Here is a 12,421-nt window from a genome sequence, read left to right as displayed (position 1 = left end):
AACGAGTGTCCACAGAAACACATCACAACAAGTCGAGTCCGTCTGAGAAGACACGCTCAATCCTGTCCTCAGAGCCATCATGGCCGCCTCAAAGCAGCATCCATCAGCGTCTTCAGTCGCCATCGTTTGTCATGGAAACGTCAGCGTTGTGTTTGGATAATCATGTGTGTGCTAAGGGGGGCGCTGAGGGGGTGCTGACGGGGGCTCTGAGGGGGCGCTGAGAGGGCACTGATGGGGCGCTGAGAGGGCACTGTTTAGGGGGCTGAGAGGGCACTGAGAGGGCACTAAGGGGGTGCTGAGGGGGCGCTGAGAAGGGGGCTGTTGAGGGTACGCTGTTGAGAGGGCGCTGAGGGGGGTAGAGAGGTGCTGAGGGGGGGCGCTGAGGGGGGCCGAGATGGTGCTGAAATTGGCACTGAGGGGGAGCTGAGGGGACGCTGAGGGGGCGCTGAGAGGGCACTGAGAAGGGCGCTGTTGAGGGGACGCTGTTGTGAGGGCGCTGAGGGGGGTCAGAGAGGTGCTGAGGGGGCGCTGAAAGAGCGCTGAGGGGACGCTGAGAAGGGGCTGAGGGGGGGCGCTGAGAGGGGTTGATCACCAAATGAAAAGAGTAACTTTACCAGATACAGTTACTCTAATCTACTTCTGAATATGTGTTTCTGATACATGTATTTAGTTACTTCCCGACACTGTTATATTTCTGTTTCATAATCTTCTGCAATGTCCCTGAGTTTTACTCTGAAAGTACAGAGCCTGCTTTTATTTACTGAACCAGAATTAGAAATGGAATTTATTGAATTTTAAAAAAAATAATAAAAGGAGGTTTTTATTGCAGTGACTCGTAACATGATGTAACAAAATATCCACCTCTGGGAATGTTAAGAATATGTTTTAACCTTACATTTCTACAGAGGTATGTTCCCCATGTTTTGTAGCGCAGGGTTAGTAGCGCGCTGGAGCTAAGTGCACCAGCTGAATAAGTGGCTCTGTAATGCACCACCTTGACTCAGAACCATAAGTCACAGTATATTGTCAGCTTTCAGGCCTGAGTGAAAAATGACACGCTCCCACTTTTATTATTTATTCAATTCACAGTTCACATTTGAGTGGATTGGATCTTTCAGCTGATGCCGAGGGTCTGTGAGGTGATGCTGAGGGTCTGTGTGGTGATGCTGAGGATCTGTGAGGTGATGCCGAGGGTCTGTGAGGTGATGCTGAGGGTCTGTGCGGTGATGCTGAGGGTCTGTGTGGTGATGCTGAGGATCTGTGAGGTGATGCCGAGGGTCTGTGCGGTGATGCTGAGGGTCTGTGCGGTGATGCTGAGGATCTGTGAGGTGATGCCGAGGGTCTGTGAGGTGATGCTGAGGGTCTGTGCGGTGATGCTGAGGGTCTGTGCGGTGATGCTGAGGGTCTGTGCGGTGATGCTGAGGGTCTGTGCGGTGATGCTGAGGGTCTGTGCGGTGATGCTGAGGGTCTGTGAGGTGATGCTGAGGGTCTGTGAGGTGATGCTGAGGGTCTGTGAGGTGATGCTGAGGGTCTGTGAGGTGATGCTGAGGGTCTGCGAGGTGATGCTGAGGGTCTGCGAGGTGATGCTGAGGGTCTGTGAGGTGATGCTGAGGGTCTGTGCGGTGATGCTGAGGGTCTGTGAGGTGATGCTGAGGGTCTGTGAGGTGATGCTGAGGGTCTGAACAGTGACATGCCCCGCCTCCTCATGGTGATAAGCCCCGCCTCTTCATTGTGGTACTTCCGCTTTAACGAGCAGCGCACTTTCATTGATGTGTTATTCTTTTTGGCTACGTGTCATTTCTGAACCCCACGTGTCACTCAGAGTCTTCACATAGTGTACAGGGGAGGGGGGCGGGGCTAGGGGGGTAGGTGAAAACAGGAGTTTTCTGAGCCTCAGTTGCAGGACAACCCAGGGTTAATGAAACAAACACGCTGTAAACTAATGATGAGGAATCGCTGTTGTAAAAATGATAAAAGAGCTTTGAAGTTGATTTGGCAGTATATTTTCCCTTTAATGCAACTTATCGTTTGTCAGCAAATATGGGCAGTGTTCCTGTTAACGTTATTAACATCATTTGAACTAAAGAACAAAGTACATTGGACTCAACGTGCTTCTTTCAAACTGCTTCTTGTTTGTTCACATGTTCCTGTAAAACTCTTCTTCTGTCTTCTTTCTTTCTTTACATTATGTTAATTTATTTCATTTACGTTTTTGTTGTTTTATGTAAAAAAAAAAAAGTTACTATATTTTGACGATTTGATTTTGAAGTAAAAAAAAATGATACATACATGCTCTTTTGTTGTTGAATAATAATAATAACCCTGAGTCCACTGTTGATGATATTATATAGTGCTTTTTTGATCTTTAAAAAGTGGTCAAATAATCCCATGGCTTAGTCATCATTCAGGATCAGGGTTCCAAAATTTGACACAATATTTTGGCTTTTCAAAAATATTGCACGACATTTCCCGTTGTTTCATGTGGATGGGTCATGAAATCGCCAAATCGACCACAAGTTCAGTAGCAAGGACCACACCCCCAGCTACGATACAAAGTGTTTATTGGCTGCCGAGAAACACAAATGTACAGAAGTTGATACCGTTTTAGGGCTTCTTGCGATGAGGGTTGAAGGCTCCCGGGCCTCAATACGCCCATCGAGGAGATAAATTAGGATAATTAAAAGAGGGTGGGAGGGAGGATTAAAAGAGGGTGGGAGGGAGGGGCACACAAATCATGAACACAGGTGTATGTGATCAGGATGATTAAATAGTGTAGCCGCAGGAAGGGGCGTGGTCCTGCTCCCAAACTTAAGATAACAAACTTATCTTCTTTTCGACCGTAGAATTCTGACTGTTTGCTGTTGAGGACTTTTCACTTTTCATATGTACGGGTGTAATGCATGCATCATCTCACGCTCGCCGGCGTCCTCACCCTCATCGCCATAACGTCACCTTCATCCTTCTGAACGTTTGTGATGTTCCCTCACGTGTCCCGGGCCAAAGCGCTAAACTTGGGCCCCGTTCTTGCTCTCCGCAGACAGATGACGTGACACAAACGGAGGGTTCCCAGTCTCTGCAGCTCCAGCACTCAGACTCCTCAGAGAAACAGCAGCCCAAGCGGTTACACGTCTCCAACATCCCCTTCCGCTTCCGGGACCCCGACCTGCGGCAAATGTTCGGGGTGAGTTTGGACTTCTTTACTTTACTGCTGTTGGTAAATGAGACGCGGATGTGATTACGGCGGAATCATCATAGGTTCAGCTCCAGCGAAGGTTTTGGGCCCCTGAAGGTTTAGGGCCCCTGAAGGTTTAGGGCCCCTGAAGGTTTAGGACCCTGAAGGTTTAGGGCCCCTGAAGGTTTAGGACCCTTGAAGGTTTAGGGCCCTTGAGGGTTTAGGACCCCCGGAGGTTTAGAGACCCTGAAGGTTTAGGAACCCAGAAGGTTTAGGGCCTTGAAGGTCTAGAGACCCTGAAGGTTTAGGACCCCAGAAGGTTTAGGACCCCAGAAGGTTTAGAACCCCTGAAGGTTTAGGACCCCTGAAGGTATATGGCCCTTGAACGTTTAGGGCCCTTGAAGGTATAGGGCCCTTGAAGGTTTAGGACCCTTGAAGCTTTAGGACCCTTGAAGGTTTATGGCCCTTGAAGGTTTAGGGCCCCTGAAAGTTCAGGACCCTTGAAGGTTTAGAGACCCTGAAGGTTCAGGACCCCTGAAGGTTTAGGACCCTTGAAGCTATATGGCCCTTGAACGTTAAGGGCCCTTGAAGGTATAGGGCCCGGGAAGGTTTAGGGCTCTTGAACGTTTAGGGCTCTTGAACGTTTCGGGCTCTTGAAGGTTTAGAGCCCTTGAAGGCTTGGGCCACCACTGAGTCACAACGCTCAGGATTCAGATGTTACAACAACTCATTTGAAAGATAAATATCCATACTCAGCGTTTGGCTTGACAAACCTGCCACATTCATCTTCAGACTCGACGTCCTTTCCACTTCCAGAAGCTTTTGTTAAAAATCATTTAACTTGATTCATGACAAAGACGTTGTTAAACTTTGTGCCAGTTTTTGTTTTAAGTTTATCAATCCAGTAATGACACATATCGGCCACACAAAAAGTTAAAAACATCTGCTTTTTGACGGTTCAAAAGCAAATTCATTGATTTCTGACGAGAGCGAGAGCTTTTAACTTAAACAATATCTCTAACTTAACTCTAAGTCTGCGTGTGATGAAGAACACACTTTCTAACATGGCGGACAGCTCAGTTTTGCATTATATCCCCTTTACTGTGTTCAAAAGTTCAAAGTGGGTCCCGGGGGCCCTCAGAGTGCAAAGTTCCCGGCTCGCCTCGCGCCCAGACAGGATTTATTATTTAGAGCCGCACGACGCCAGAGAAACCCGGGCGTTTGCACCATTATCTAACACTTTCTTTGAAACGCCGCGGCAACAGGAAGTAGCTCTAAAACCCTCTGATGATAGAAAACAAAAAGGAACGGCGCTCTGAAGGGAACGGCGCTTTTAAAGACACGGGAAGAGCGAGCAAAGCGCCCGGACCGGATCAAAAAGAGCGCGTCTCTCGGAGAAGTTTGTGTAACGTTCGTCCGTTATCGGCGAACGACACGACGGGAGGATTCAGGGGGACGCTTCCAGTCACTACGGCAACGTCAGCGCGCTCCAAAACGTGATGTAAATGTACTTTCAACGGTTTTAAATGGACATAACTATCTATTTAACCGATACAATGTCGTTTATGAAGGACGCAAACAAGGATATGACAGAGTTCGTCCAAAGTATACGACATGAACAGAAGAAATGTACAAAAGAGCCTTTAAAAAACGTTCAAAATTACAGAACAGAGTCAAAGTGAAGTCATCCATAAGACATTGTGGTAACTAACTTGATATCTGATATAATTTTAAGGTCATTTTAAGGTATTTTATAACATCAATTTGAATTTTTATGTTGGTAAAGTGTGTTTTAGTGTGAAAAACTCTGGAGAAGTGTGTTAGTAACAGATTAAATTGAAAGCCATTGTGCGGTTTCTGTTCAGTAAAACCTGAAATGAAAGATTGTGACTGAGTCTGAAGTGTTTATGAATCACCAAACGGCACGTGTGAACCTTCTGCCATCGCTCACACGCAGCTGAGGAAATGGCGCCGCTCTCGTCACGTTCGCCTCCATTCACCAGTTTGGAATGCTTTAATTCATGACCGGGATCAGATCTTCAGGTTGTTCATACGTTCACCGCTGGCTTTAGCCTGGCGTTTCTTCTTCTTTCTGATGGAACAGTCGGATTTGTTAGGTTTTATGGGCTTTTGTGACATAAAGTAGCACGTGGAAACCTCCTGAACGCGTCTGAAGCGTGTCCACCGCTCTCTCCACATCTGCCGCCGTTATGTTTGCGTCCGGAGCGACCTGCTGTTCCTTCATTCAGACGTATTATTGTTATTGAGTAGCGGTGCTCGCCGGAGGCCCTCGTGAACTGCTCATTGAGGCGGTAATTAGACCCGGGCAGGAGAGCCGAAGAGCGCTCCCGGTGCCCGTTCTGACATCGTGTATGATTCATGTGTTTGTGCGTAACACGATGGTCAGGGCACTTCTGACGGACTGGATAATACACACCATTCATCCGATCAGGAGACCACATGACGGGCCTCGGGGCGCCGGGATGTCCAGACGCCCTGGTGCCCTGACGCCCTGACGCCCTGACGCCCTGGTGCCCTGGTGCCCTGACGCCCTGGTGCCCTGACGCCCTGGTGCCTTGACGCCCTGGTGCCCTGACGCCCTGGTGCCCTGGTGCCCAGACGCCCTGTTGCCCAGACGCCCTGTTGCCCAGACGCCCTGGTGCCCTGGTGCCCCGCTGCCGTTGGCCCGACTCGGGGTCAGAATGTGAAGACGAGCCCTTAACGAGGCTCTGACTGAAGATCTCATTAGAAAACCACAGCGGACCTGAAGCACTAATTACTGCTTGTGATCTCAGACGAGCGCTGAGAGTGACGAGCAACTGCACACGTCACACGCAAAGTTTAATATCAGGGCACTTTATGTATTTTTAGGTGTTTATTTCGAGGACAGATAAGTAAGATAAACAAAACATGATTCACTCATTTACTTTCAATGATTGAGGTTTTACATCAAACATTGTTTAATTTAATCTATGTTACTTTGACCCGTCATACGTCTTATAAGGCTCAAGTTTAGCACAAAACATGAAACTTAACCACACAAACCAGGCCCCGCCCCCAACATCCCCAAGATAAAGTGATATTTCTGCCACAATGTCACAAATATCACTTTGTACTCTTGTTTGGGAGATTACACTAGACGTTTTCAGTCATTTCAATAGTTTTAATTATAGATACACTCGATATTCTAATGTTGCATCTCTAAATCGCTGGGCTATAAATCTCTTGGCGTAAAGAGTATTAATCATGATTATCTGACATATGCGGACACGTCCCAGAGTTCACATGAGATTAGTTTCCACACATTGAAAAGTCTTAATCCCAAACGTGCTCTTCCTGATTGGCCGCTCTCTTCCTCTGAGCGCCTGACATCACTTCCACTTAAAGACCGCTGTGCTCCTCACACGCCGGATTTGGAGGATTCTGGGTAAATTAAATTACGGGGACAGTGTGGTCTCCGAGCCCCTCGTGTGGGGCCGCCAAAGCAGTGCGTCCGGTTTTGATTAGCGCCGATATCTCCCGGCGTCCTGTAATTACTCGCAGTGGCAGCGGCGGTGGCGGCCTGTGGGGGGCGCTCTGACACAGACGCGACTGAGAAAAGAGAGGGAAGGAAGGGACTTGTACTTGTACTTTTAGGATTTTAAATATAATGTAGTGTGATTAAATGGCTGGAATTTTAGTACAAGTTTTAAAATGTATTATAACTGTCCAGCCCGGTTTGAATAAATAAATACAATTAATAAATAAAACTCCAACATTTGCAATATACTTTTCCATTATTTTACTTTCACATAATCAAAACTCGAGTTCTGCTTCAGTCCCTTTTCTACATGTGCTAACGGCGGTGCTAACGGCGGTGCTAACGGCGGTGCTAACGGCGGTGCTAATGCCGGTGCTAACGCCGGTGCTAACGCTGCTGTCAAAGTCCCATAATCTGTGTTTTCTGTTTAAAATGCTGCTCTTTTTATCCAATCAAAGCGCTTTGTTTTAAAATAATCATAATAATCAATAATACTGTTAATAATCCTGTATTTTAGGCTGTTGCCACGCGACAGAAACACGCGCCACTCTCACGGGTCAGAAAGAGTCGTGATTAAACCTGATGCCTGAAACTGGCCTAATGTTTATGGACTTGTGTGACGCCAGCGCCCCCTGGAGGGCGCTCTGCTCACTGCGATTTAGCCATTGTTTATGGGCGTCGCTGATGCTGCAGTTTTGTGTGAGCGCGAGGGGAAGAGAGAAGAAAGTTATCTATAAATGAGTTTAGATAACGTACATTTGGTTTGATGTGGTTTCGATATTAGACTAGTTTATTAGAGTTCTGTAAATGTCCAATACATCTTTTTATTTAACTATTATCATTTAAAACAATCTTGATCTATTGTATTTTAAATATTTTAGTTTGAATTACAGATATTGGGTCAAGGGATAACGTAATAATACTTCAGGGCATAATTACTTTTTTATGCAATTCTAAATATTTCATAAAAATAAATAAAAATGTTTCTATTCATGGCGATTGTGCTGATGGTTCACTCCCAATAAAACAAATAAACAACACGTGAAATGTTTTTTTAATTAACCTAAAGGAGGATTCCACCGGCCCCAAAACCTGCTTTTAAAGACATTTTGTATCAAATTAACTTTTTTGAGGTTTAAATAGATTTACAAAGTCCTTTTCCCAGAGTCTTGTGAAAACATTCTGTTTCAAATGTGTGAGTTCAAAAGGTCGAGATCTGAAGTTGGCTGAAATATTGTATCATTTGTGTCCTTGAAGTGAAGAACACGTCGAACAATAAACCTCGACAGTCTGTGATCTTTACCTCTGTTTAACCTCCCACAAAACATCTTCTAAAACTAAGATGTTCACACAATATTGTTCTGATTATTTATTTATGTCACATGTCGTTCTGCTTTTTGCTGGATTTGAAGTGTCACATTCTATTGGCCAATAATATTTAACACTGACAGAAATGATCAGATGAAATCACCTTTTGGACATGACAAAATACAACGTTTAATCGAAAATAACGGTCTCTTACCTTCTTCAACACCTGAATAACAAAGTGAATGGATTCTACTGATGTGTGATGAATGTTGTCGCTAAAGCGTGGCACAGGGGCCGAGTGCTGGTCCCGATCTCGGAGGAAACGGTCCCACGATGCCGCGCGCAAATCCTCCGAGATGACTTCCTCGCAAAGTAATTAATCGGTGCCACCAGCCCATTACGCGCGGTTAAAACAATTAGCATCTGTGCAACTGCGTGTGAGGGGAGGGGCCTGTGCATCTGTGTGTGAGGGGAGGAGACGGGGGAGGAGGGGGAGGAGACGGGGGAGAGAGAGAGTTTAATATGCGAGTCCCATGTGGAAACACCAGGACACATTTGGAAAGGCAGTAAAACGGCGATATAGAAGATCAGTAAAAATACCTTTACACTTTAATCAATCAGGGAGTTTCCATGGCGACGACATCAATTAATTGTACCCCTCTTTTTTTTTTTTTTGATTTCGACAGTAAATACGTTAAATACGAGACACAATGCAGCGTTTCACAAATCATTCTACTTTATATCATATTTTAGAGGTGATACTTTTCTTTAATTTCCAAAGATGATGATTAAAAGTCACAGATGGAAAAAAAGAAAAAATAAACACAAATAAAAGTGTGATATTTCCGTTCAAACCTGCTCTTGCTCTGCCGTTAGCGCCTTTGATGCTAATGTTGGAAATATCTACACCGAGCTAATGTCAACCAATGCAGCGGTTTACAAACTATAATCAGGGCTGATAAATTGATTTCAATTATTTTTTTTGTCTGATTTGAGCACTTTTGATCATGGCTCATTGCTTCTCTGACTTGATAAACTGAAACACAGAAACTCCAACGTCTGAGATGGACTGGAAAGCAGCTTCAGACTCTGCAACATGTTCTTTAATCAAGATAAATACAACGTTATGTAAGTTTTAATGTATGGGCTTGTAGTGGTGAAGGCCTCTGCGCATCCACACTTCTGATGACTTTTGTCCACATTAAGCCCCTCCCCCTCCTCAGAACCTCGGTCAGCACATTAGCTCGCGGGACAAAGTGCAGTTTTGGACGAGGTGCGAGTTTCTTTATTACCTGCAGGAGATACGGCGCAGGCAAAGTGCATTTTAAATAGGAGTGCACTTAAAGGCAGCACACTCAGCTTGTCTCGGAAGGCGCGGCGCTCATTACCCAGAGGTCATTTAGCCACGTGTTTTTCCCCACAACAATCATCTGTTTGTGTAACTGCGAGGTAATGTTCATCGGCTGAAGGCGTTATCTCAATACTACACAATACCTTTGGGTTCTTAAGATGCTTGTGGATTTTTGAGTTTTGTGTACAATATGGATTAGATTTTTGGATATTTTAAACAAGGAAAAATAGAAAAGGGCTTTGAGGAGTAGAGTATTATTATCAGTATTATTTAATTTCATTTAATTCATTATTTCATTTGTTTGTGCAAAGGCAGCTGTGAAACTGGCTCAGTCCTTCTTTTTATTCTCTCTGATATAATTAGTGGAAACATACACAGGATACTATATATATATGGTACTATATATGTATATACATAGAGTTATAAAGTGCGGGTGTAAAGTGCGGGCGTAAAGTGTAGGTGTAAAATGTGGGTGTAAAGTGCGGGCATAAAGTGTGGGCGTGTGCTTGTCCTTTGACCCTTCGACACAGGCCATGAGCGGTCACTCCCTCACCTCTGTTGGACCTCGCTCAAACCATGAGTCGTCCCGTTCTCACCGAGGGGCCACCGCACGGAAAGCACGTTCCTGCCCCACCGTGGCCCAAATGAAGGCGACGCGGCCCGCTTGACAGGCTAATTACTTCTAATGAAATAATATGGCCACCGTGGACATCAATTAAAAGTGCTTTTCACCACAGTCATTAGAGCAACTTACAGTTCGCTCTCATTGCCCGTTTTTCTAATGATCCTCCGGAAAGCGGCCGCCGCACTAAATCGAAACGGGCTGGAGCGCGTGGGCCCCCCGGGACCCGGCCCGCGGGTCGTGTTGACTGTGAACGTTCCCAAACAAAGACAGAACAAAGAATGGACCAGAGGCGTAGACAAATGAAGAGGTCGAGAGGAGGAAGTACTTGTGTTTCAGACGTAGAAGTGAACTATGTGCTACTGCAAATAACTCACTTTAGCATCACTTTTGCACTGCTGGATCTGTTGTGCTTCTAATACTTTGCATCTTGACTAAAGAATCTTAGTAATAGTTTGTTTCAGTGTATTTCTAATAGTTTTTTATCCTTTATTGTTGCTCACTTTCTGTTCTGATGCAGTGAGAGAAATAAAGGTTCAGATCTTCTCTCACTCAGACCAAACCCAGCGTTGATATTCGCTGCTTCTGGTCTCATTATGTCTTCCTTGAGTGCACATCTTGTTCCAATCGCGTTGCACAATACAGTCTCCGTGAACCTAACGCCTGAGGAAAATTGGACATTTTAATTGCACCTATTACGAGAAAATGCAGTTGGTACGACCGGTATTCAAGTATTTCAATTCCGTTTTAAAGTTCATGATCATTACGACGCTCGGGCCGCTTCTCTCGCCTTTGTGTGGCTCGGTTCGACCGTTTCGCTGATTCCTAACGATCTCCTCAATGAGCTGCCCTGATCTTTGTTTGTAAAAGGACTAAATACACTGTTAAAAATCCAAGCGATCGCCGTATCGACTGCGACGCCATTAACGCGGCTCCGTCTCTTTGTGAGCACGTGTTAAGCGAGCGCCATCCTTAACGCCCGCCTAACGCCCCTCTCCGTCTCCTCTTTGTCTCCGCAGCAATTCGGGAAGATCTTGGACGTGGAGATTATCTTTAACGAACGAGGATCCAAGGTGAGACCCGACCTCGGCGGTGGCGGCGGCGGCAGAGTCGTTACCTAGATCTGTTTCCCTCACGTCGAGCGGACGAGAGGACGACGTCGCTCGCTCTGCCGCCGATCTCCTGCAGCCTTTTCCCTCTTCTTTTCTCTGTCTTTTTTCCTTTTGTCGTCGCGGCGCCCACAATCGTTCGCCTCGTTAATTAAGCGTTTTTTACAAGGAATCTAATTTGCCGCCGGCTTGCTCAAAATATCGATGCGGCGATATATCGTGAAAAGTAATTGGTTGTAAACGGCAGAGTTGTACGTTCGTTAACCTGCTGGTGACTTATTGTATTGCGATAATAAGGGAAACGTGATTTTTTTTTTAGCGAACGTTTACCACCATTTTAAAAGTTTTTTCATGTGTCGGGACACGTAGTACCAGGACAATTTAAGTTTGTCCTTTGAAAAGAATAAAAATGGAAATAGAAGTGTAATTAGTCTAAAAATATGTATATATGTTTTACTCAATCAGTTATTTTGAAAGGTTTATTTGTGATGTTTACTTGAGATTGACATAAATGTGTGGTTTGCTCTGGACTTGGACCTGGATCACACGTTTGACCTCTGATTCATGAAAAGGTTTAACACATAATCAAACATTTAAAACTTCTTTCCTGGGCAAAGTACTTTTAACTTGAAGTGCCCATGACAGGTTTTTACAACTTTCTAATGTTGACTTTATTTGGTGTATTTAAACCTGTTGAACATATAAATGATAGTTTTACTCCAATTGAGCAAGTATTTGTGGAGAAAAGGTTTAAAAGTCTATAGAAAATAACAGGAAGTGACATCACACTCATTCCAGTCAAAGTTTATGCAGAATTTACACAAAGAAACAATTTCTTTTGACTCTAAACATTAATTCAACAAAACAAAGTCGCTCTCATATATTTTTCTTTGTCAATTAAAAAAAAACTGACATTAGATGAGTTTTGTCCCAGTGTTTGCTGGGTAATTTCCTACTGTGATGTCATCAATTGCAAACAGGAAGTGAAATTATAAACCTGAAAAATAGGCTATTCTGTGATGACATTTTTACAATTTGTATCAAAATTCTAAATATATTTTTCGTATCTGCGTTTTAGTTCAACAAGTCGTGCGACCTGTAGGGGGCGCTTTACACTTAAACGCATGCTTAGCTACGTAAACGCGACGCCACAACTCCACATGTGAGACGACGACATAAACTCGCCGCAGCGACCGCACGAAACCCAAAACAGCTTCTTAAATGCTCCGGTGAACGTGAAGCGCATTATGTGTGCGTCTGTGTGCGTCTGTGTGCGTTTCCGCTCGCGACGGTGCGTGTGTGCGTCTCTATTGACGAAGAGAGGGAAAAACAAGCCATT

General features: G+C 44.9%; 1 protein-coding gene across 8 annotated transcripts in view; it reads left to right on the top strand.

Moving 5' to 3' along the window:
- Nucleotides 1-12,421, top strand: part of rbfox3a (RNA binding fox-1 homolog 3a) — an 867,097-nt gene that overhangs the window by 798,749 nt on the left and 55,927 nt on the right. For all 8 annotated transcript variants that reach the window (XM_072442658.1, XM_072442656.1, XM_072442661.1 and 5 more), the window contains 2 exons: nt 3,038-3,181; nt 10,993-11,046. In XM_072442658.1, the coding sequence (XP_072298759.1) occupies nt 3,038-3,181; nt 10,993-11,046 (198 nt within the window). The remainder of the gene's footprint in view (nt 1-3,037; nt 3,182-10,992; nt 11,047-12,421) is intronic.

Source organism: Eucyclogobius newberryi, unplaced genomic scaffold, assembly GCF_026437365.1.
Source record: "Eucyclogobius newberryi isolate DKJ021-1_F unplaced genomic scaffold, fEucNew1.0.hap1 SCAF_13, whole genome shotgun sequence".
Lineage (NCBI taxonomy): Eukaryota > Metazoa > Chordata > Actinopteri > Gobiiformes > Gobiidae > Eucyclogobius > Eucyclogobius newberryi.
This window is presented reverse-complemented; position numbering and strand designations above follow the sequence as displayed.